General features: G+C 39.3%; 1 protein-coding gene across 1 annotated transcript; it reads left to right on the plus strand.

Moving 5' to 3' along the window:
- Window positions 1-1,681: 1,681 nt before the first annotated feature.
- Window positions 1,682-6,566, plus strand: LOC104114313 (enolase). Its single transcript, XM_009624722.3, has 17 exons — window positions 1,682-1,845; window positions 1,971-2,034; window positions 2,988-3,052; window positions 3,136-3,183; window positions 3,369-3,455; window positions 3,548-3,628; window positions 3,948-4,049; window positions 4,126-4,206; window positions 4,419-4,493; window positions 4,573-4,635; window positions 4,759-4,836; window positions 5,243-5,437; window positions 5,604-5,654; window positions 5,741-5,829; window positions 5,929-5,980; window positions 6,075-6,131; window positions 6,250-6,566. The coding sequence occupies exons 1-17, from the start codon at window positions 1,780-1,782 to the stop codon at window positions 6,328-6,330; spliced, it is 1,335 nt and encodes a 444-aa protein (XP_009623017.1). The 5' UTR covers window positions 1,682-1,779; the 3' UTR covers window positions 6,331-6,566.
- The last annotated feature ends 16,022 nt before the right edge of the window (window positions 6,567-22,588 follow it).

The raw sequence follows: 22,588 nt of genomic DNA on the forward strand, positions 1-22,588 counted from the left end.
TTGTAAACCCTCAATTTGGAGATTTCTCAAGTTTGGGAGACTAGCTAGGATTTCTCCCAAAAGTGATCATATTCAAGAAATCATGGATAATATGGATATCTATATTATCTGTCGGTTAACCCGTTTTTTATCTCTATTAAATATGGATCAGGTCGTATAACTTATCCATTTTTGCATTACCCGTTTTCGAACCAACCCATATCTGACCTGACCTGCCCGTTTGCCACGACCCAAGATTGTACGCGTTGCACTGTTGATTATTCGTCTTGTAAATGCAAAATATTTTATTTTTACATTTTATTTTAAGTATTTGACTATATATTATTGTATTGTATAATAAGCAAATCGTTGACTTAAAACGTTATTATGTACCTAATTATTTGGCCAAATACATATACAGCCCATTCAACTTGGTCTCATTTTTTATTTTGGCACTCTATCTCAGCATTGTTCTATTTGGCCCTCCTACTCTATTTTTTATGTTTCACTTTAACACAAAAGCTGAAACCAGTGCAAAAAATATAGCGCGTGTGTATACACAAATATGAGGTGTAATAAATATCCAATTAAATGTTACCACCTGATTTTTTCATCTTTGTCAAACGGGTCAATACTAAAATACCCGACCCAATCGTATTTGGGTAAAATTAAGTCCGCTTCTTATTTACACAAGAAAATGACAACATTGAAAATGAAATTTGAAAATGGTTCACGTACATTGTCAAATTTACTCCCATAAAGCGACGACCTGGATTTCTTGGTGTCCATGATACTTTCAGTTCAACTTGAAGTCCAGAAGAACAAATATCCATTCCATTATGAAAAAATAATTTTCTTTGAGACATGGATTCACTTCAAACTTCAAGCTTATATGAAATAAACTCACACAGAAAAATTAATCAGAATAAATAAACGAATAATAAAATTGCAAAAGTTTGAAGTTTTCTAGATGGCCAGGTATGAAATTGGCAAATGAAAGCTTTGGAACTTTGAGAATGAATATGGGGCAACAATGAATGGGAAAGGAAATAATGAAGATAAAATAAGGGGGAAGGAAGTTGGAGATTAAAAATGGGGCCAACAGTTATTTTATTACTGTTGAAAGAATTTTGCCAAAACAAATCTGCCTCACGCGCCTACCAAGTGAGCCAACTCACACTATGTGTCAGTTTTTGTGTTAAAGTGAAACATAAGAAATAGAGTTGGAGAGCCAAAATGGAACAAGGTTGAGATAGAGTGTCAAAATGAAAAATGGGACCAAGTTGAATGGGATGTATATGTATTTGGCCTAATTATTTTGACATATTTTTCCTTTAAACTATACATTAATGTCTTATTCATACTTTATCTACTATCATATATTAAAATCATAAAGGACTAATCACGCCACTTTGTACATTCACTTCTTAAAATACTAATCCATCTTAAATTGAAACATTATAATATTAGAATCATCAAACTTGAAAAAAATAGAAAGGCTAAAAACATGACCTTTAAGCTAGGTTCCACATTTTCCATACTCAATTGTAGTACAACTTAACCTATATTAAATTATTATTGTAATGAAATGAAAAATCATAAAAATAAAAAGATTAATTCCAATTTTTCACCATCCATCGAACGGCTCTAATTCACTCAGGTTTTCTCCACACAAGTATAAATACATGGCATATATGGCTTCTCAGAAACTCAAACGACTCTTTTTACGCAGCTCTCTTTGAACCTTTCTTTCTTCAATCTCTTCTTCAGTAAGCAGATCCGAATTCCGAAGCTCATATTATGGCAACTATCAAATCCCTTAAGGCCCGTCAGATCTTCGATAGCCGTGGTAATCCTACGGTTGAGGTTCGTTCTCTCTCCACTTCATCCCTTTTCAATGCTTCCCAATTCCCATGCATGCTAAAAGTTTCTATTGACAAAATGGTTAGGATAATTGATTTTTATGCTTGGGTATATATATATGTGTGTAGGTTGATGTCCATTTGTCAAATGGTGTTTGGGCTAGAGCTGCTGTTCCTAGTGGTGCATCCACTGGTAAGGATAACACTCTGTTTCATGCATTGTTCTCTTTAGCTGTGATATTGGGTTAACAGTAAATTTTTGTAATGATGGTGATGTTCGGGCCTACTTTCATGTATCTCGACTATTCCACTAATTACCTACACATGTACCGGATAACTCTGACCTCAAAGGCTTAGGCAGATGAGAAGAATCATCTGATTCTTTTTTTGCCTTTGCTGGGATTATATTTTAACTTAGACCTCATGATTGGGTTAGAGAATTTTCAACCCATTGATTTTAGTATTTTGGATAAAAATGGGTATGAATAGAGCGGAATGGATGTAGAGAATTTATATAGCTAGCTAACCCCAACTAGTTTGTAATTGAGGTGTAGTTTATTGATTGAAATTGATTATGTTATTCTTGTCATTGAAATGAGATTTTCTTACTTGCTAGAAGATTTTGTGGAACTCTTTCTTTCACAACTCCACTGATTTTACCTTTTTTGTTATGATTGTTTGTTTGGATATGCTGATGATTAGTAAGTTACTGGGTCTTCTTTAGTGGGTGCATTGTGCTAGTAGCATTACTTTAACTGATGCATCTCTAGAGTTAAACCATCCCTCGTGTAAAAAATGAATTGCAAGGCAATTATCATAACAAGGTACCCAGTGGTATAGTCGAGATTTCTGAAAGTAGGCCCGGACACCACCATTATCGAGAAGAAAAAAAAAAAAGGAATTGCATGACCAAATGTATTTCCAGCAACTTAATTTTGTGACCATCATTGTTCTTGCATCTTTCTAAGATGGGTGAATGATAAATCCTCTTGAGCGACATTGATCCTAGAACCACATTAGGTCCCTTTGGGTGGGAGTACAAATTTTGCTTACCTCATTTCTGCGTTAACCAGTGTTTAATTTATTGACATTGTCTCTTCTTCTTCTTTGAATTTCTTAAATTCAATCTTTTACTTCATTTAATAGGAATCTATGAGGCCCTCGAGTTGAGAGATGGAGGGTCTGACTACCTGGGAAAGGGTGTTTCAAAGGTAGGTATTACATTGCAAAGTGCCTGTATTGTGATTGTGTGGTTACCTGCCGATTACTCATTTGCCATGTTATGTTCTTGTAGGCTGTTAACAATGTCAACTCAATTATTGCTCCATCTCTCGTTGGCAAGGTTTGTTTTCTCCACTATTTACTTCCTTTGGCAACGTTTGTTTTCTCCACTATTTACTTCCTTTGTGTATGGAGTATCTTTTGTGTAAAACATTGTTGCTGGTTCATTGCTTAGGTGAAGGGAAAACTTTGGAGCTATATTGTACGGATAACGTATTTGATATGCAAGTTATTATTATTCTGCAGGACCCAACAGACCAGACTGGTATTGATAACTTCATGGTTCATCAGCTTGATGGAACTCAAAATGAGTGGGGTTGGTGCAAGCAGAAGGTATTCGAGAGAATATGATCTAAGCATTAACTTCACTTGCTATTTCCAAAAGGTCTCCAATCACCAATTTACCTGCATTTACTTTTTTCCAGCTCGGCGCAAATGCCATCCTTGCTGTGTCACTTGCAGTGTGCAAAGCTGGTGCTGCTGTCAAGAACATTCCGCTTTATAAGGTACATATTGCCTAATGAAGTTCATGGATTCTAATGCTCATTGTTCCTGTAATCAACATCTTAAGTCTGCAAATGGAGCCTCAATAAGCAAGATTGAGATCCCAAGGACCTCCATTTCCCTATCCAACATGGGACTAACCTCTATATTTTAAATTTGTCATTCTCGTTTACATGGATAAGTACTTCAGTTGAAGTTCATTTTAACTGATAAGATCTCTAGCTCACTATGTTTCTCCTGGATAGTGCAATTAGGGGTTTACTTGCGATTGGATTCATCTCTGATCATGAGTTACGTACGATTTGAACTACCTATTTGCAGCATATTGCTGACCTAGCCGGTAACAAGAAGTTGGTATTGCCTGTTCCTGCTTTCAATGTGATCAATGGTGGATCCCATGCTGGAAACAAACTTGCTATGCAGGCATGTTATATTTCTGTGTTGATAATGTAGTTAAGTCTTTTTAGGTAATAAGATTCTCATTTGTATTTATCTGCAGGAATTTATGATTCTTCCAGTTGGAGCTTCTAGTTTCAAGGAGGCTATGAAGATGGGTTGTGAAGTGTATCATCATTTGAAGGTTTGACACAGTTGTCCGGCTTCTATTACCTTCATAAATTTTTTTTATCAAACAGCCCATTGACAATATGTGCAACGTATCATGAAAGATGGTGATATTTTCTTTTATTGATTAGCTCTATTCAGGCTTGCAATGGAGTATTAACATTGTCCCAAAAAGTTCCTTATCCTCATTGATCTGGATCTTTCTGTAAACAAACTTCTATTTTATAGGCTGTGATTAAGAAAAAGTATGGACAAGATGCCACTAATGTTGGTGATGAGGGTGGTTTCGCTCCTAATATCCAGGTGAATATAATCGTATGCTGGTTACAACAATTTGTTGAATGTTTACCTTCTTTCACATATTATTGTTTATAAAATTCAGGAGAACAAGGAGGGCCTTGAATTGCTCAAGACAGCCATTGATAAAGCAGGTTATACTGGAAAAGTGAGTTCTTAATTCCTACTTGAACACCACCACCACCCCCCCCCCCCCCCCACCAAACCTTCTCTTTGTTTTCGTATATGCTGCTAAGTAAGTGGAAGCTAAGATTATTTTTTTTTAATTTAGGTTGTAATTGGCATGGATGTTGCCGCATCTGAATTCTATGGAAAGGACAAAACTTATGATCTGAACTTCAAAGAAGAGGTAAGTTCTTGCCGGCAAGGCCCTAAAACTGAATGGAACTGGAAAATTTGTGTTGCATCCTTTTCAATATTATGTCTAGGATTTTATCTCTATGAAAGAACTCTGACCTGGTTTTTCTACAATATCATTTATGAGTAAAGCTACATTATTTTCGAATATCTATGTGCAAAAATGAACATGTTAAACCTAACCTTTTTTGGTGAAAAAATGGCTTATACATAATACTCTCATTGTGCATTCATAAAAATATTATCAGCTTTAGTCAGTGCTATCCACTAACTGGGAATGAATAACTAATGGATATGCAAAGGACGAGATAGAAGAGACTTTACTTTGTTTATGGAGGTAATTTAGAGTAAATTCTCAACTTGAATTGACATTTGCTCCTTTTTTTTCATCTTCGCAGAACAATAATGGCTCACAAAAGATCTCAGGTGACCAGCTCAAAGATTTGTACAAGTCATTCGTGTCTGAGTACCCTATTGTTTCAATTGAAGATCCATTTGACCAAGATGACTGGGAAACCTACGCTAAGCTCACTGCTGAGATTGGGGAGAAAGTACAGATCGTGGGAGATGACCTCCTTGTTACCAATCCTAAGGTAAGATTGAAGTGTCTAAAAGCAACTTGATGCTTCCTTGTTTAGAGCTGTGTGCTTTGAGCTTCCATTGAAAAGGAAATATATAGTGCACTTCTTTCTTGTGCCTGTTGAGCTATTTTCCATATGCCTTCTAAGACTTAGATATTTGTTCATTATGTATGTGCAGAGGGTTGCTAAGGCAATCGAGGGGAAGACTTGCAATGCGCTTCTTCTTAAGGTATCATTGAATCATCTATGTCAGCGTTGTTGTCAACGTTTCGTCTTTGACTTGGGGATTATACTGCATCCTCATTTCATGTACAGGTTAACCAAATTGGAAGTGTGACTGAGAGTATTGAAGCTGTAAAAATGTCTAAGCGGGCTGGTTGGGGGGTGATGACCAGTCACCGCAGGTGAGAAGATTATCATTCTCTGAAATGGGCTTAGAAACTTAATTAAACATGCTTGTTATATATATGAAACTTGTTAATGAACTTATGTTATTTGCTCAGTGGAGAGACAGAGGATACCTTCATCGCTGATCTTGCTGTGGGTTTATCAACTGTAAGTTTGTTAACAAAACATTCTAAGATTGTTTTGTCTGTATTTTAATTTGTTACTCCTTGGTATTAATTATTATTATCCTGGGAATTTCCAGGGACAAATCAAGACTGGAGCTCCCTGCAGGTCAGAGCGTCTCGCAAAGTATAACCAGGTAGTAATTATCCCATTAGCTATTTCCCTCCACCAAATTGCATTCATGGAGTTGTACAACACTTCTTTCCGTATATTCTTTGCACCAGCAGTTCTGATTTTTGATTCTTTTCACACAGCTTTTGAGAATTGAAGAGGAACTTGGGTCAGATGCCATTTATGCTGGAGCAAGCTTCCGTGTACCTGTTGAGCCCTACTAAACTTGATCTGGTATTGTGAGATGTAGTCTCTCTTTGGCTTAATAAATCGCCATGCATATGAGTTATCTTAGATGGTCTATGACCAGCTTTTTTCAACAGTTGTTTGTTCTGAGGTTTAACAGTGCTGAACTCATGAGAAACAGTTCCTATGGGCTATGAGCATGTTTCATTTTTTGGCTGCTGGTTTTGTAACGGGGAATACAGATCATAGTAATTCTTAAATTGATGTTTTCATAGTTTTGGTGTTGCATACCTTCAGATCTCTAGTGTTATAACTCTCTTTAGCAGATCAATCAAGAAACAAGCTCAGGCCACGTAAAATTTTATCTGGCATCTAGCTTCTCAAATGAGGGTTGGTTTCTCTAAAAGAACAAACGATCTACACACTTACATTGCTTCTCTGCATGCCCCTCGTTAATGCACATTTCGGGTGCAGTCTCAGGACTATCCAGATTCATCAGTTAGGACTTGGGAAGTTACATTGATGACTAGTATCAAGGAATCACTGTTTGAAATCTGCCTGGGGAGAATGGTCCTTCTAATTTCAGTGTTAAAGAGTTTAGACCTGTGTTCAAATTTTTGGCTAATATTACTGCTAGTCATTTTTTTTGTCTGTTACCATATGGCATCCATTCACAAGCGTTTTTTTTATCAGCATTTTGAGGTAAAAATGCTTAATATGCTGTTAGTAATAAAAGGAGAGTGCTGCTGATAGGTAGGATGCCAAGAGTGTTGCTCCCATTGTAATCACACTTTGTTGCATTAATGATAGATATGTTAAAACAATTGTTATAGGAAATCAAAATAAAGAATTTGTAAAACACAAGAAATATTGAGTATTATGAAAGTGGTGGCGGAGGTAGGAATTTTACTATGAAGATTCAAAAAGATGTTCGTCCAGTTTAGGGATTAATAATTTATACATATACATAGATTTTTACCTATATACAAAGTCAATTTTTCAGCCAAGGAGAATTAGTTGCCCCCCCCCCCCTCCGTGGTTGTATCACTGTTAAATAGTGAAACCGGAAGTAAAATCTTTAAAGTTGTTTTTGTAATAATTTACTAGTGAGGGGGATTATTTGGTTCAAATTTTAACCAAAAAAACCAAACCAACTTCACTGGTTCTTTTTTGATTTTGTCGATTTTTTTCGTAACTCATGAAAGACAAATTCAATCCACTAATACTTTTCCGCAGAAAGAAATTCAATCTTTAGTGCTATGGACGCAATATTTTATAAGTCAATACATGTGTGTGCGCGCGTGTTTAGCAAAAATTGAGCAAATAGACAGTTTTATGATCTATTAAAATTATTAGATGAGAAATTTTCTTCGTAATACATAATAATTGTTCCGTTTTTTAATTTAACAGCACACTTACATTCATATATACTTCCAAGTTTCAAACTAAAATTGAATCAAGTAAAATGAATAAACAGATGACTCCCAATAGCTTTTCAATATAGAACGCAAGACATAATATAAAAAATAAGCAATGATATGCTTTGGTTTTTTTTTTAAGAATAGTCAATAAGACATCTTAAATTAGAAAAGGATATATGAGTCTGATAAATTCCTAACTTGTTCAATAAATGAACGAACAAAGAGACTTAGTTTTTAAACACACTTGACAAGAGAGAGATTATACATGATAAAATCAAGCATTTTAAAAAACAAAAATAGATCTTCTATAGTATTTCATATTTACTTCTACATCCCAAACAAGAATCATGAATGTATCTAGGAGAGTCTGTTAAAGAATCAACCTCTCTCTATTTCCAAACTAACCAAACAGCCACTCAATAATAGCTACATCCCCACGCCCAGCTAGAGATCCCCCCCCCCCCCCCCCCCCCGAATACAAGCCGGCACTCGCTGACATTCCGAATGGTGTCTCCGTGGAGGAAGACAAGACCCAAAAGAACTCCTTCAAGGAGATCCTATTGGAAAACAAAACTTGGTTTTTTCCACCTCCTATGGGATACACTCATCTCCAACACAATGCCCCAATTTTGAATTGAACGCATGGAATATCCCAATTCTACTCTCCAATGAGGACAAAACCAGATTATACCAGCCATGAAAATACTCATTAATTATCAAACTCTTTGGGGAAAAAAATCCTCACCAGCTACTGAAAGCAAAACTCGTCCATCTATGGAAACCAACTAAACCACTCATACTCATTGATCTAGGATGGAACTTCTTCATAGTTAAATTAAACACTGAAGAAAGCATGAGCAAAGTCTTAAGCGGGGGACCATAGTTTGTAGCTGGTCACTTCCTATCAATCTGTCAATGGGAACCCAATTTTGTTCCGGCGAAATCAAATCTATCAATAACCGCAGTATGGATAAGGTTACCATAATTACCAACTGAATTTTATGACAAATCCATTTTGGAACAAGTAGGAAACAGGATAGGCAAACTACTGAAAAATGATACATGTACCTCATCTACGCTACGAGGCAGATACGCAAGAATTTGTATCCAAGTCCCAGTAAAAACATCAGTCACCACAAAAGTCACCATTGGCCGCTACAACCAACCAATTGTATATGAAGGGGAGGGGATATTATGCAAGGGATGTGAGAGAATTGACCACACACTAAGGAGCTGTGAGTTTGCGATCATACCCGCCCCAACAAATAACAGTCTATGTCTAGCAATGGCTCCACTAGTGTGCCCAATGCAAAGGACCCAATATCTCAATGGAGCACAATTCCCTTCTCAAAGAACAGGCGCATCCACCTCAAAGGAGAGCGACCACAAAGGAACAACTAGGGGAAAATATCAGAGAAAATCAACATCCAAGTAAAGAGGTTCAATGTGTCACGCCCCGAACTCTGGGAGCGCGCCCGACGCTCAACCGAGTGAACCCGGTCAAGCAAACATGTTAGATACTTTCTACCCAAACTCACTTATGAATACAGAGAATACATATTTCGTTAATTAGATAATAAGGAGACCATGTATACAATATCAATTCATTACCATTAGTTACTTCATTTTAAAGTCTCAAATTACACACATTTTCATGGTCTGAAGTGGAACAAGTAATTCAAACACAACATAACTTATTTGACTTTCCCAGCACTAATATACAACCCACACTTTGTCTACGGAGCCTCTAATAGATACAGAAGAGTACTATGATAATGTCGGCAACAAGGCCCCGGCTATACCTCAAACACAATACACAAGGAACAAAAGATACATGACCCCGAAATGAAGTGGGGCTCACCAAGTCAGCTGGGAATAGGGTGTACCGCAATCACTTATCAATGTCTCCTGCTATGGAATCACCTGCATCCATTGAAGATGCAGCGCCCCCGGCAAAAGGGACGTTAGTATATATGGAATAGTACTAGTATCAGTGGAAGCCACAAATAATATCAAACCTCAAATTAGGATCAAGACAGTGTTCAAATAAATTTCCATATCTTAAGTTAGGAGATTTTTAGTACAAATATGCCACCGTTCATAATATAAATACTATCGTACTTTTAGTACGGAGTCCGATCACGACCTGATCGGCTAGGCCATCTCATTCGAGACATCAACCAAAATCACAATTTCAATTATAATTTCCAGTACAATCACCACCATGTGTGGGGCATGACGTCCGATCACGACCTGATCGGCTAGGCTGTCTCATTCAAGACATCATCCTTTTATACCAATCATCTCGTTTCATACTTCTTTCACATCTTTTCATTCCATTGGCACTAGTGGCCACAATTATAAAATTATTCTTGGCACGTCGGCCGTAATTAGTATTCCATGCTCACTATTTTCACTTTCAAACATCATCATCATCATCAACAACATGGCATTACAAATCAAGGTTTTTAGTACACATGTGAGCAATTAAGAGTCATAGGCACATAGAGATATTTTACAAATTTTGACATAATAGCCTTCGTTGGAGTCGAAACATTATTAATGCATAACCCATACTTTGAGTACATTCTCATATGATAGCATAATATGATAATAGCATTTGGTATACATATTAAACAAATATCCTCCAACACAAACTTATTCGGAATAGTATAATGAACTACTCGGGACTTACATAAATTACATGAATATCATGGGATTCAATTCTAAGAGAGGAGTTTAGCCAACATACCTCGATTTGAGCTTTCCTTAAATTGCTACAACATTTCGAAAATCCTAGCAATCCCATTCTATTTTGAGACATAACAAAATTGAACACAAATTAGGAGGATATTCATGGTTTCAACTCATTTGAGCATTTTATCAAACACTGGATGTGCAAATTTGGTTACAAGGTTCTTCTACAAGATTTCCTTCATTCCACAACCCAATCTTTACTTATTTGAGCTCAACAATCTTCCCACAAAACTTATTGGTACAATCATGTATAATTACTACTCTTACACCCAAGAATTATACTCCCAATCACCCATCTTTTACCCCCCAAACTCGAAATTGAAGAATTGGGGGAAGAAATTCTTACCTCTTTGAAGCCCTAGCAAGATCCTTGTGAAATCTTCAACCCTTGAGTAAGAATTGATGAATAAATAACTAGGTCTTATCTTTCTCTCTCTAAGATACTCTCACCTCTCTCTAAAAATATCAGATAAAACCCTTTAAAATGACACCAAAAGGCTATTTATTAAAATGGGGTCGGGTTACAAAAATCAGAAAAATGAAGCTCCGAAACACAATTTGCGATTGCAAAGTGACCGCAGAATAGGTATGCAGTCCGCAAACAGACCGCACAATTTGGTGCCCCTGAACTGGAAAATACGGGTTGGGTCTGCGAAGGTTCTGCGGCCCGCAGACCTGTTCTGCGGTCGCATAATGCACCGCAGACCTCCCTCTAAACTTGCCCCATAACTGCTTCACTCTGCGGCCATTTTGCGGCCGCATAGTGGGCCGCAAAGATGTCTTTTTCTGCCAAATTTTTTTTCCTTTACTCCCAAGTGCATTGTTCAACCCAAAAAGTTTGAGTCGCGGCGAGCAAGTTTGCTGCGAATAATTTCTACAATCCTCAAACACGTAAGCCTACTTCGGCACCACGAAATCTTAAATTCCTTTGCGAAATTTTAAGGGGCCTTACACAATGCCTCCTAAGGTACGTTCTTAGACCCAAAATATAACACCACCAAGTGTACCGGCAGCACTATCCCAAAAGGGAAAGACCCGAATAGCCACTTGGGCTCTCATGGGAGTCCAGTGGAGCACAAAAAAAATGATATGGGCCCTAAATTAGGACACCAAAGAGGAGGCCTAAATCTTACAAGAGATATGGGCAATACACATGCACTCCCACAAAAGATACCTCTCTTAGAAAGGAAAAGGGAATGGACCCCACACCAAATACTAACTTTGTTCCCCCTAAATCTAGATGTGGCCCACAGTCTAAAAGCATCTCTTTCTTGGAAAAGGAAACTCTGACTTCCAAGGTCCAATCAAAAGTGGGCTAGCTTTTTTCTATAATGTTGCAACCCAACTATGCATCAATACCACACGCAATCCTCTATGGAAACTCCTTCGATTATGCCTCACCCAGTAAAGGTAATCGAGTGCCTGCTCAAAATCAGTTAACCCCTTTGATCAGTGAGGTGACGCTGGTTTCTCCAAGATTAAGCAAAGATCACAAATCTCCACCACGAAACCCAATAATCACGAAATGGGTTATATTCATAGTACAGAGAGGGTTTTAATTCCCTCAAACATAACCGACAGAGAAACCAAAGAGAACACCACCAATAGAGAATCAAAGCACCCACACCCAATACCAAGACACCACACCCCTCATGATATCCTCTGTATCATTGCCACCGGAGCACAAGCCGGAATCGTAGCTAGAAATGGCGCTACAGGGACAATCCCAAACATTGCAAATGATGAAAGAGTCAGCCCCAATATCAATCAATATCCAAAATCCATGCTACTTAGCGCACTTAGCTCCACCAGGGCCTGGCCGATTTTGGCCACCAACTGTGGATGTCAACTCTTTTACAGGCCCAATACACGGGGACCCAACAACCCTTATCAATGGAAGAGATCAACAGCCTAATGGACCAATTATACCACACCATGCCCTTCTTCCCAATGATGATTCTAGAAGCTCTGATTCCCTCCCTTGCATTCACATTGTGGCTACCAGTGGAACAGTCAATACCCCCACAACCAAATCCAATGTCACCACCGAAACAACTGAACAAGGGAACCAACCAAACCCTAAATTACCTCAGGGAGTCCAATATAGACCTGGAGAAAATACAGGAAAAATTAAGAGTCCCAAAGTCAAAAGTGCTACTCATGCAAGAGACTCATGAGATAAAGTTTAAAGAGTAGTACGGAGAAATGCTTATTGATCTATGCCCCAGAAAGCTCATAAACTGCAAGCTAGGTCTCCGAGTGCCCTCATCTTCAAACTCATGGAACTCAACAGTAACCATAAACCCTCTGGTGGGACTAGTGAAAGCAATCCTTGTGGGAAATGGGAAAGGAATCAAGAGGAAAGCCCCATCTCATAACTCGTTATTGATGAACTTCATGATTTGGAATGCGAAGGAAGACAACAATGCTGAGTTTCGCAGACATTATGCTTCAATAGTCATATTTCACAATCATGCTATACTTATCATGTTGGAGACAAGGATGGCTGACTACAAGCAACCTACTGCTGAGATGCAATTCTCAACTCAATTCCAGACCCCTACAGTAGGTCAATCTGGGGTATTGTAGTCATGTGGAAAGATGATCTGGTGAAGCTGGAGGAAGTATACATCACACCACAGGGAATCCATGTAATGATCAAGGTAACTCCATTCACCTATAAGTGGCTATTTTTTGCAATTTATGCTAGTAACCTTTTAACTGATAGGAATAGGCTCTGGGACTATCTAGAAGACATGGCCTCTGTTTATAAGGGTAGTTGGCTTGTAGGAAGTGATTTAAATGAAGTTCTAAAAGCCAGAGATAAATTTGGGAGAAATAACATAAACAACAATAGAAAGAACAATTTTGAAACTGTTTGAACTAGTGTAGGCTTGTGGGCCTAGGATTTAAGGGGTCGAAAAACACTTGGACTAACAAGAGGTATACTAGAATATAGGACCTCATTCTTGAGAGACTATGATAACAACACGATAGGGAGAACTACTAAAAGAAATCAAGAAACGTAGGAAAGCTAAAAGAAAATAAAGAAACAAAAAAAAAAAGACAAAAATTAAAGATAGATTGAATTCAAAAAAGAGTTTCTTGAATTCATGAAGTCTATTCTTGAAGTTGAATCCTAATAGCAACAATTAGCTATTGAATAACTAATCAACTTTGATAGAGAATTAAAAACAAGAGATAGATTGTGAAAACCGACCCTTTAGAATAACAAGAACAACAATAAGCCTAAAATTTTAAGTGATCTAAGATTTCGAAGAATTCATCTTACCACCTTAAGTTTAGTCTTGAAGGTTGAAGAATAAATCCAAGAGTAGCAATACACAAGAGTGCAAGAAAAATCTCACAATTTTTATTGATTATAATAATCTAAGTCTAAAAATAATTAAGACACCCCTTTATATAAGTAATAGGGGGTCACAAAATTAAATCCAAAAAAGCAAAGAAATAAAGTCCTAAACTACTTTGGATAGCAAGTCCAACTACCTTAGGAAAAGAAAAATACTAGTAAACAAAAACCAAGTCAATCTTGGAAAGTAACTCCAAGAATCTTAGGAAAAGAAAAACATAACCTTAACTACATAGAAAAATAATAAATCTAGTACCAAAATATATGAAAATAAGTAAAACCATTCTAGGATAGGATCTTGAAAGTCCCGGTCTGTAACGACCCGATCGGTCGTTTTGAGATCTAACACATCGTTCGCCAGTTTGAGGCCTTGAGTAGCTTTAATTCATATGTTATGACTTGTACGTATGGTCGGAATTTAATTTCGGGAAGTTCGGAGTTGGTTTGGAAAGAAAATTCTAAATTCGAAAACTTTAAGTTGGAAGAGTTGACCAAAGTTTGACTTTTGAGCAAACGACCTCGGAATCGATATTTGAAGGTTCCAATAGGTTCGTATGATGATTTCGGATTTGGACGTATGTTCGGGTTGAGTAGCGGGTGGCCCGGGAGTATTTCGGCACTTTATTATGGAAGATTGGCATTTTTAAGGTTTAAGAATTTTCTAAGTTTGGTTTGCAATGGATTTAGAGGTTATCGGTGTCCATTTGGGATTCTGAACTTGGGAATAGTTTCGTATGGTGATTTGGTCTTAGGAGCATATCCAGATAATGATTTGGAAGTCCGTAGGTCATTCGGCGTCAATTAGCGAAAGTTGGGAACTTGATAATTTTGGGGAAGTTTGACCGGGAGTTGACTTTTTGATTTCGGGGTCAGAATATAATTCTAGAAATTGAAATAGGTCTTTTATGTCAATTATGACTTGTGTGCAAAATTTGAGGTCAATCGGACTTGATTTGATTAGTTTCGGCATCGAATGTAGAAGTTAGAAAGTTTTAGTTTCATTAGGCTTGAATTGGGGCATGATTCGTGTTTTTCGCGTTGTTTGATGTGAATTGAAGTTTTGACTAAGTTCGTATGACGTTTTAGGACTTGTTGGTATATTCGGACGGGGTCCCGAGTGGCTCGGGTGTGTTTCGGGGTAAGTTTTGAGCGAGTCTAGCCATTTCGGCACTCTGATGTTGTTCTCGAACTTTGGAAGTGTTGGGACACATTTTGAAATGCTGAGGCAAAGAAAAAGTGCGGACCACAGAGGAATTGTGCGGGCCGCAGAATTCCTCTCGCGACCGCAAAATTGAGATCATGCATATTCGATGGTCCGACTTCGGAAGCTAATATCTTTTAATCTACAAAGCATTTGGAGATGATTCAAAAACGAAAGTTATAGCCCTTTGCGTCTAGTTTTCAAAAATTAAATTAATCATAATTTGGATATTTGTAGAGAAAGTTATTGTCAATTTACTGAAGCCTAGTAGTGCAGAGGCGACTGAAGTGTGGCCGCACAATTTGGATTGCGGCCGCAAAACCTGGAATGTGCGGACCGCACAAAAATTGTCCGGTCAGCACAATGAGGATCAGATTTTGTACTATATGAACAAGGGTTTCATCTCATTTTTCATTTTTGGACTTTACTACTCACAAATGAAAAAAGTTTAATTTTGATCATTTTTGAAAAAGTCAACAAAAGTTAACCCGGTGCTCGCTTGGTCAAGATTGCCGATGGTGATGAGCACAAGACGACCTGTGTGACAAGATATGGGTCGTACGACTTCCTGGTTATGCCCTTTGGCTTGACTAACGCGCCAGCCACATTTTGCACCTTGATGAACCAAGTCTTCCGAGAATACATTGATGAATTCGTCGTGGTTTATTTGGATGACATTGTGGTATATAGCCAGACACTAGAAGAACACCTGGAGCATTTGCGGAAGGTCCTAGCCCGATTGCGGGAGCACGAACTATATGCGAAGCTATCCAAGTGCTCCTTTGCTCAGAAACAAATTGACTTCCTCGGACATGTCATCGAGGAAGGGAGGATCAAGATGGACCAGCAGAAGATTCAGGCCATAACAGAATGGCCGCCTCCTAAGGATATACATGCCTTGAGGTCGTTCCTTGGCCTATGCAACTTCTATCGGCGGTTTGTGAAAAGTTACTCCCTCATTGCAGTGCCGCTGACAGAACTTCTCAAGAAGGCCACCCCGTGGGATTGGGGCCCCAAGCGGGCAAAGGCCTTCGACGCATTGAAGATGGCTATGTCCAGTAGCCCAGTCTTGGCCCTCCCTGACTTGGCCAAGCCATTCGAAGTGCAAACGGATGCCTCCGACTATGCACTTGGTGGAGTATTGCTACAAGAAGGGCATCCCGTAGCGTACGAGAGCCGGAAACTGAAAGATGCAGAGCGACGCTATGCCGCCCATGAGAAAGAATTATTGGCTGTCATTCATTGCTTACGCCTTTGGAGGCATTATCTACTGGGAGCCCCATTCGTGGTCAAGACAGACAACACAGCCGTTAGCCATTTCATGACCCAGCCAAAGCTGAATGGACGACAGGCTAGGTGGCAGGAACTCCTAGCGGAATTTCACTTCAACCTGGAGTACCGAAGTGGAAAGACCAATCATGTTGCCGATGCACTCAGTCGGAGAGCTGATCTAGCATCGATGTGTGTACTCGCCGCCCTAAAGGGAAGCGAAGTAACCACCACCATAAAAGACCAGATACAGGATCTACTCATCAAGGATCCTGCTGCACAGTATTTGGTTGATTTGGTAGGACAGGGCAAGACTCGCCAGTTCTACACCGAAGATGGGTTCCTGAAGGTGAAAGGGAACCGACTTTATGTTCCTAAAGGAGGAGATCTGCGACGGACTCTTCTTGCAGAATGCCACGATACTTTGTGGGCCGGTCATCCCGGCGAGGAACGCACCATGGCATTGCTTCGCCGTGCATATTATTGGCCTCAAATGGTCGATGACGTCGCTCAGTATGTGAAGACTTGTCTAGTATGCCAGAAAGATAAGTCAGACCGCTTGACGCAGGCAGGGCTCTTGGAACCACTAGCTGTACCAAAAAGACCTTGGGAAAGCGTTTCCCTGGACTTCATCACCGGATTGCCCAAGGTCGGAGATCTCACAACTATCTTGGTTGTGGTGGATCGGTTTTCCAAGTATGCTACCTTTATAGCAGCCCCACAATATATATCAGCAGAAGATACAGCTCGACTATTCTTCTCTCATGTCGTCAAGTATTGGGGCTTACCTAAAGACATTGTTAGTGATCGCGACTCACGCTTCACTAGCAATTTTTGGACCCAACTCTTTAAGTGCCTCGGGTCAAAATTGAGTCATAGCTCAAGTTTTCATCCGCAATCTGATGGCCAGACGGAGCGATTCAATGGCATGCTAGAGGAATATCTCCGGCACTTTGTGACCGGATCGCAGAAGAATTGGGTGAAGCTTCTGGATGCTGCTCAACTGTGTTTCAATTCACAAAAGAGCTCAAGTACCAACAAAAGCGCTTTTGAAATTGTTACCGGACAGCAACCGCTACTCCCACACACAGTGAACGCACCAAACATGTCAAAATCTCCTCGGGCTGCCAGCTTCTCAAAAGAATGGAAGCAAAATTTGGAGATAGTGCGGAGCTATCTTGTCAAAGCCCAAAAGCGGATGAAGAGGCATGCTGATCAGAATCGCCGCTTTGTGGAATACCAGGTGGGAGACAAAGTGATGGTCAAAATCCCAAAGCGGTACTTGTTTGCAGGGGTCCATGACCCTCGCCTATTGCAAAAATATATTGGACCCTTGTCCATTGAAAGGCGCATTGGGAAAGTTGCATACCGGGTGGATACCCCAGCTTGGTGGAAAATCCATCCTGTTTTCCATGTCAGTCTCCTGAAACCTTTTCGGGAAGATATGGAGGATCCTTCACGAAGCCAACTCACAATACCAAGTATTCGAGGCCCCAATTCAACCGGGAAAAGGCGTGCTGAAGCTATTCTTGATGATCGAGTGATTCACGCCTCAAGAAAAGATCACCAGGAGTTCTTGGTGAAATGGCAGGGATGTGATGCAGAGGAGAATACTTGGGAGAGGGGAACAAACCTCAAAGCCTACAAGAGCCTGATTGATGATTACCTTGCAAGGAAGGCGCCGAGGACGTCGCCAACTCAGGTGGGGGAGAATGTCATGGGCGGCTTTCCAGCCATGCCCCATGATCCCTTGGACGCGCCCCGTGGCGTCCTGGCCAGCCTCCCAACGCCCGTCGCCACGGTCGGCCCCGTGGTCTCGGCAGCTCCAAGTGACAAGCGCGCATGTGCCTCTGTCGCCCCACCGATAGCCATCGCCAGCGCCCAGCCACAGGCAAAAGCCAACAGCGCCGCGCGCGCAGACAATGCCGCGCGCGCAGACCCTGATGCTAAAGACAAAGTTGCTGCCAACGGACTTGCTGCTGCTTTGTAGAAGACTAAGTCCTTTTCATTGTAAATATAGAGTAGTTTTGCTGCATTTTCTTTAAGTGTGATTTTCCAGCTTTCATAGGTCTAGTCATGTAACTTTGGTTTATTTTTTTAAGCATTATTAAGGGGGACCAAGCAATCAAAACTTTCAAGCAAGCAAACAATTCTCTGTACTGGTGTCTCTCCCCCCCGACACCGTCTTGTTTTCTGTAATAGCTTTCATTCAATGCAATCAAGCTTTCTTTCATTCTCAATTCTCTTTTCTGCTCTCTTTCAATTGCTCATGACATTGGTTTTCCCGTACGGCACTGACAATCTAGTCTAGCGTACGGAGGGGACCTCAGTTGGCGGACAGCAACCGTACTGACATCGGTTGCCTAGCCTTACGTCGCCCTTCCAAGGAACTTCAGGAAGGCGCCGCGTAACAGTTCATTGACAAATGTGGAAGCAACTTCAATTGCCTTTCCCATGTCATGTTCTACCTTTTGCCATAAACCTTGTATATCAAGCCATTTAAGACATGGAAATAAATCTGAAATATTTGGACGGCCACTCCACTTAATTAGTCGTGTCAAGGCTGTGAAGAAATCTCAGGCCTTTTTACACTCTGGATCTATTAAATCGCGAGACAACATCAGGTTCCCGACCATGCTAAATGATGCAAGATAGATGAAACGTGCTACCTCAATCTCACTTTTTTCCATAGAGTTTGCTTCCTTGTCAATCCATTGAAGCATATCATCAATGCATTTCTTCCTGAGATGCACTGTTTCATTGATTCTTTTGTTATGCCTTATAAAAAAGACTAAGCGGTCGCTGCAAAAATAATCCGGTTCAAGAGTCCGGAGTCGAATCCCACAGGGAACTAACCTATTTTCTACAACTTTTAGTATCGCTAATGATAAGCTCAGACAATTTCCAGAGTTCAAGATTTTATTTGATAATTAACAGAAATTATTTAACTAAGGAAAAATGACAATAAAAACTATCAATAAGCAAGAATGAAGTTGGATTCAAGGGTAAAAGAATCTAGGGTTATTGATTTCCCCAATTGTCGGATTAATTCCTGACACGTTAGCTATAATCTCGTCGTAACACTCTATAAAGATGATGAGTTCTTGCTTACCGTACTTATCTCTCGATCAATTACGATAATTTACTAGAAGCATTCTCTCGAACTACTCTAGTTGACAATTTGTACAATTCATAAATATCACACCAAAGCTTCGTTATCTCTAATCCCACTTTTAAATTCAAGTAATTAATCTCTTAACTTACTCGAAAGTGGCGTTGTTCAACAACAATCTAATCAAGTGTTCTTTCTCAAGCAACACTAGACAACTAGACACAATTAATCAAGGGTCCTTTCAATTAATCACAAGAAACACATAGTTGAACAATTATAGAGTAAAAACGGCTCAATTATATCAAAACGTAATCAAGACTTCATCCAACAATTAATTCCATCAACCCTAGATAACGGGTTTAGCTACTCATACTACTATGCAATATTACAATATAAAAAGTCACAATCAACAATGGAATTAAGAAGATAAAGATGAAAAACTCGTAGGAGAATTCTCCGTCTTGCTCTCTTTTTGTTCTTGCCTCCAAAGTTCTTCTAAAACAGAGATATCCTCTTTTTGGGCGAGCTAGGCTTCATATAGGCCAAGTTTAGTCGCCATTCAAATTACCAAATTGGCCTTGGACGATTTTTCTCGGAAGCACGTGCGCAACCGCGCACTTTGGCTAGTTTCTGCCTGACATGCGCGGCCGCACATAGATCGCGCACTTGGAGGATTTTCTGCAGCATTTTTCTTTCTTTTTTTAAGCACGCTAACCTCCAATTGGCCTTCAATTCTCCATATTGGCTCCAAAACACTTTTTAACGTCCTCATAACCCGGACTTGCTACTGTAAAGCATAAAGTTCTTAATTAGAGTAATTTGTTATCATTTAACATTTAAATGTCAATAAAGTGCAGCTAAGTTAGAGTGCAAATAGTAGCTAAACTACATACTTATCGCCTATTATCAATACCCCACACTTAAACCATTGCTCGTCCCCGAGCAATCAAACCACATTGTACAGAGGCCTAACTTCACTAAGCTACTTCCCTAATTCATCACACCAAGAATATTTCACATGATTGAGCACAGTGGTGTAACATCTTCACCTCAAGAGTTGACTCTCATGCACCATTCAATATTCCTAACTTACTCACTTAATCTAACGCAGAGGTCAAGAATTATCTTTCCTTCATGAATCAAGTACCTGCTCACAACAATAGAGACTCATTCCACAATCAATAAAATTCACGCACAATGAGGGACTTCAAAATAGACAGAATTCATTCACCCTCAAAAACGATATTCTTGTGCCACAAAAGATGCTCCATAGGCTTGCCCGTAGTGTACTACTCTACTAATCGAGCTCATTCAGTCTAGGATCAAGTAGGACTTTATTTGGTTGTAATGTAGGCTGCGGGTCGGGTAGGATATATTTGGATATAAGGGTGACTACACCTCCCTAAGTACTTTAATACATATACTTTAACATTCAAGTCCATACTTATGTCAAACCAACACTCCACCTTCACATCAACGTATATTACCCCATACTTCTTTAAGAACAATTACATCATGAGTCACCATTTATCAAGGAATATTATTTTTTTTAATTTTTTTTTACAGCAATACAACTATTTTTTTCTTTTCTTTCTTTTTCAATTCAAGTGGCTCGTACTTTTTCAAAACAGTGCACCTTTCTCCTTATCTCATTAGTTCCACTCAAAAGCCAAACCAACCACCCCACACTTTAACTTTTACACAGTTCATAATAATTCAAGTGCTCATGAGAGGTGAACAACTTCAAATAGATGGTTAATTCAAACAAAGGGGAAGGCTTGTAATGTGGTTTCCAAAGAAACATGATTACATGCTCAAAGGGGTTAACTATGATACATAACAATTAGGCGGGTGGAATATATATATATATATATATATATATATATATATATATGGCTCAACAAAGAAATGCATATATCACTTCCAAGACAGAACAAGACTACTATTTCGCTTTGCAAATACACGGGGCAAGTTCTAGGCATCAAATGCAGTGCACAGAATACATCAAGCCTCACACACACATGGAACAAGAGTCACTCCAGATTGGATCATAAAAATACTCTAGTCAGGGTACTTCAGCCAAGTTTAGAACATACAATTTAAGGCACTCTTACAAGAATCAACAATTGACCCTAAGCGTCACACTAAAGTACCTGTTATATTCAAGGCATAATGAAGTTAAGAGATCTTATTTCCAATTCAGTCCAAGGGTTGCTAACTAAAAAAAAGAATTAAAAAAAACTAACTACACCCGATTCAAACGAAACCCTTGGAAAAGAACCGTGGCCCAAAGAAAAACCAAGGGGGAATTGATACACTCCTAACAAAAGAAAATCTTTTTATATTTTTTTTTTCTTCGACTTGAATCTCTCAAGAAACGTGTCAAATGATATCCATCATCGGGATAATTTTTTTATATGTTAACTAACTAAACTATACTACTCTACATAACTTTATACATACAACATATCCCCCACCCCACACTTAAAATGGTGACATGTCCCCATGCTACACAAATAAAAAATAAATGCGAGGTAAAGGAAACTTCCCTGGTACATCAATCCTGATCGGAGACAGTGCCGGGGTCGAGATGACACGCTCTCCCTAGCGTATGCAGCCAAGCCATGATTTTCTTCTCAGATTTTGCATTTTGGGTGGCCAGTGCATCAACTCGAGTTCCTAAATCCGTGATAGAAGTGTGTAACCCTGCCATTTCATGTTCCATGCATGTCATCCGCGTATTCCTTCTAACCACAAATGTTCCCTTGGCCTCAACCTACCCTTCATCTCCCTCCTCTGGCGCATCAGACTCATCACTATTAGCTCTGCCAGGTACCACATGATTATTTCCAATGGTTACTTTATCTGCCCGGAACTTTGATTCTTTTAAGCTTCCGCCCCGGCGTGACCCACACTATGTCTTTGTTTGGCACACAGATTGTTCTGAAATACAGATTCCAGGAGGTTGGTTCTCGCCTATACATATCATAATAGTCCTCCTCCCCACCAAATATTGGCAGCCGATACGCCCTACTAAGGGCGTCTATCAACGCATCAACACTCTTTTGTCGCATAGAGCATATATAGTCTTCATGTTTAGGGATGTTCGCGTAGAACTCCCGTACAACCATCAAGTTGGCCTCCTCAGGTTCTTCAAAGATAAAAC

Source organism: Nicotiana tomentosiformis, chromosome 2 (assembly GCF_000390325.3).
Source record: "Nicotiana tomentosiformis chromosome 2, ASM39032v3, whole genome shotgun sequence".
Lineage (NCBI taxonomy): Eukaryota > Viridiplantae > Streptophyta > Magnoliopsida > Solanales > Solanaceae > Nicotiana > Nicotiana tomentosiformis.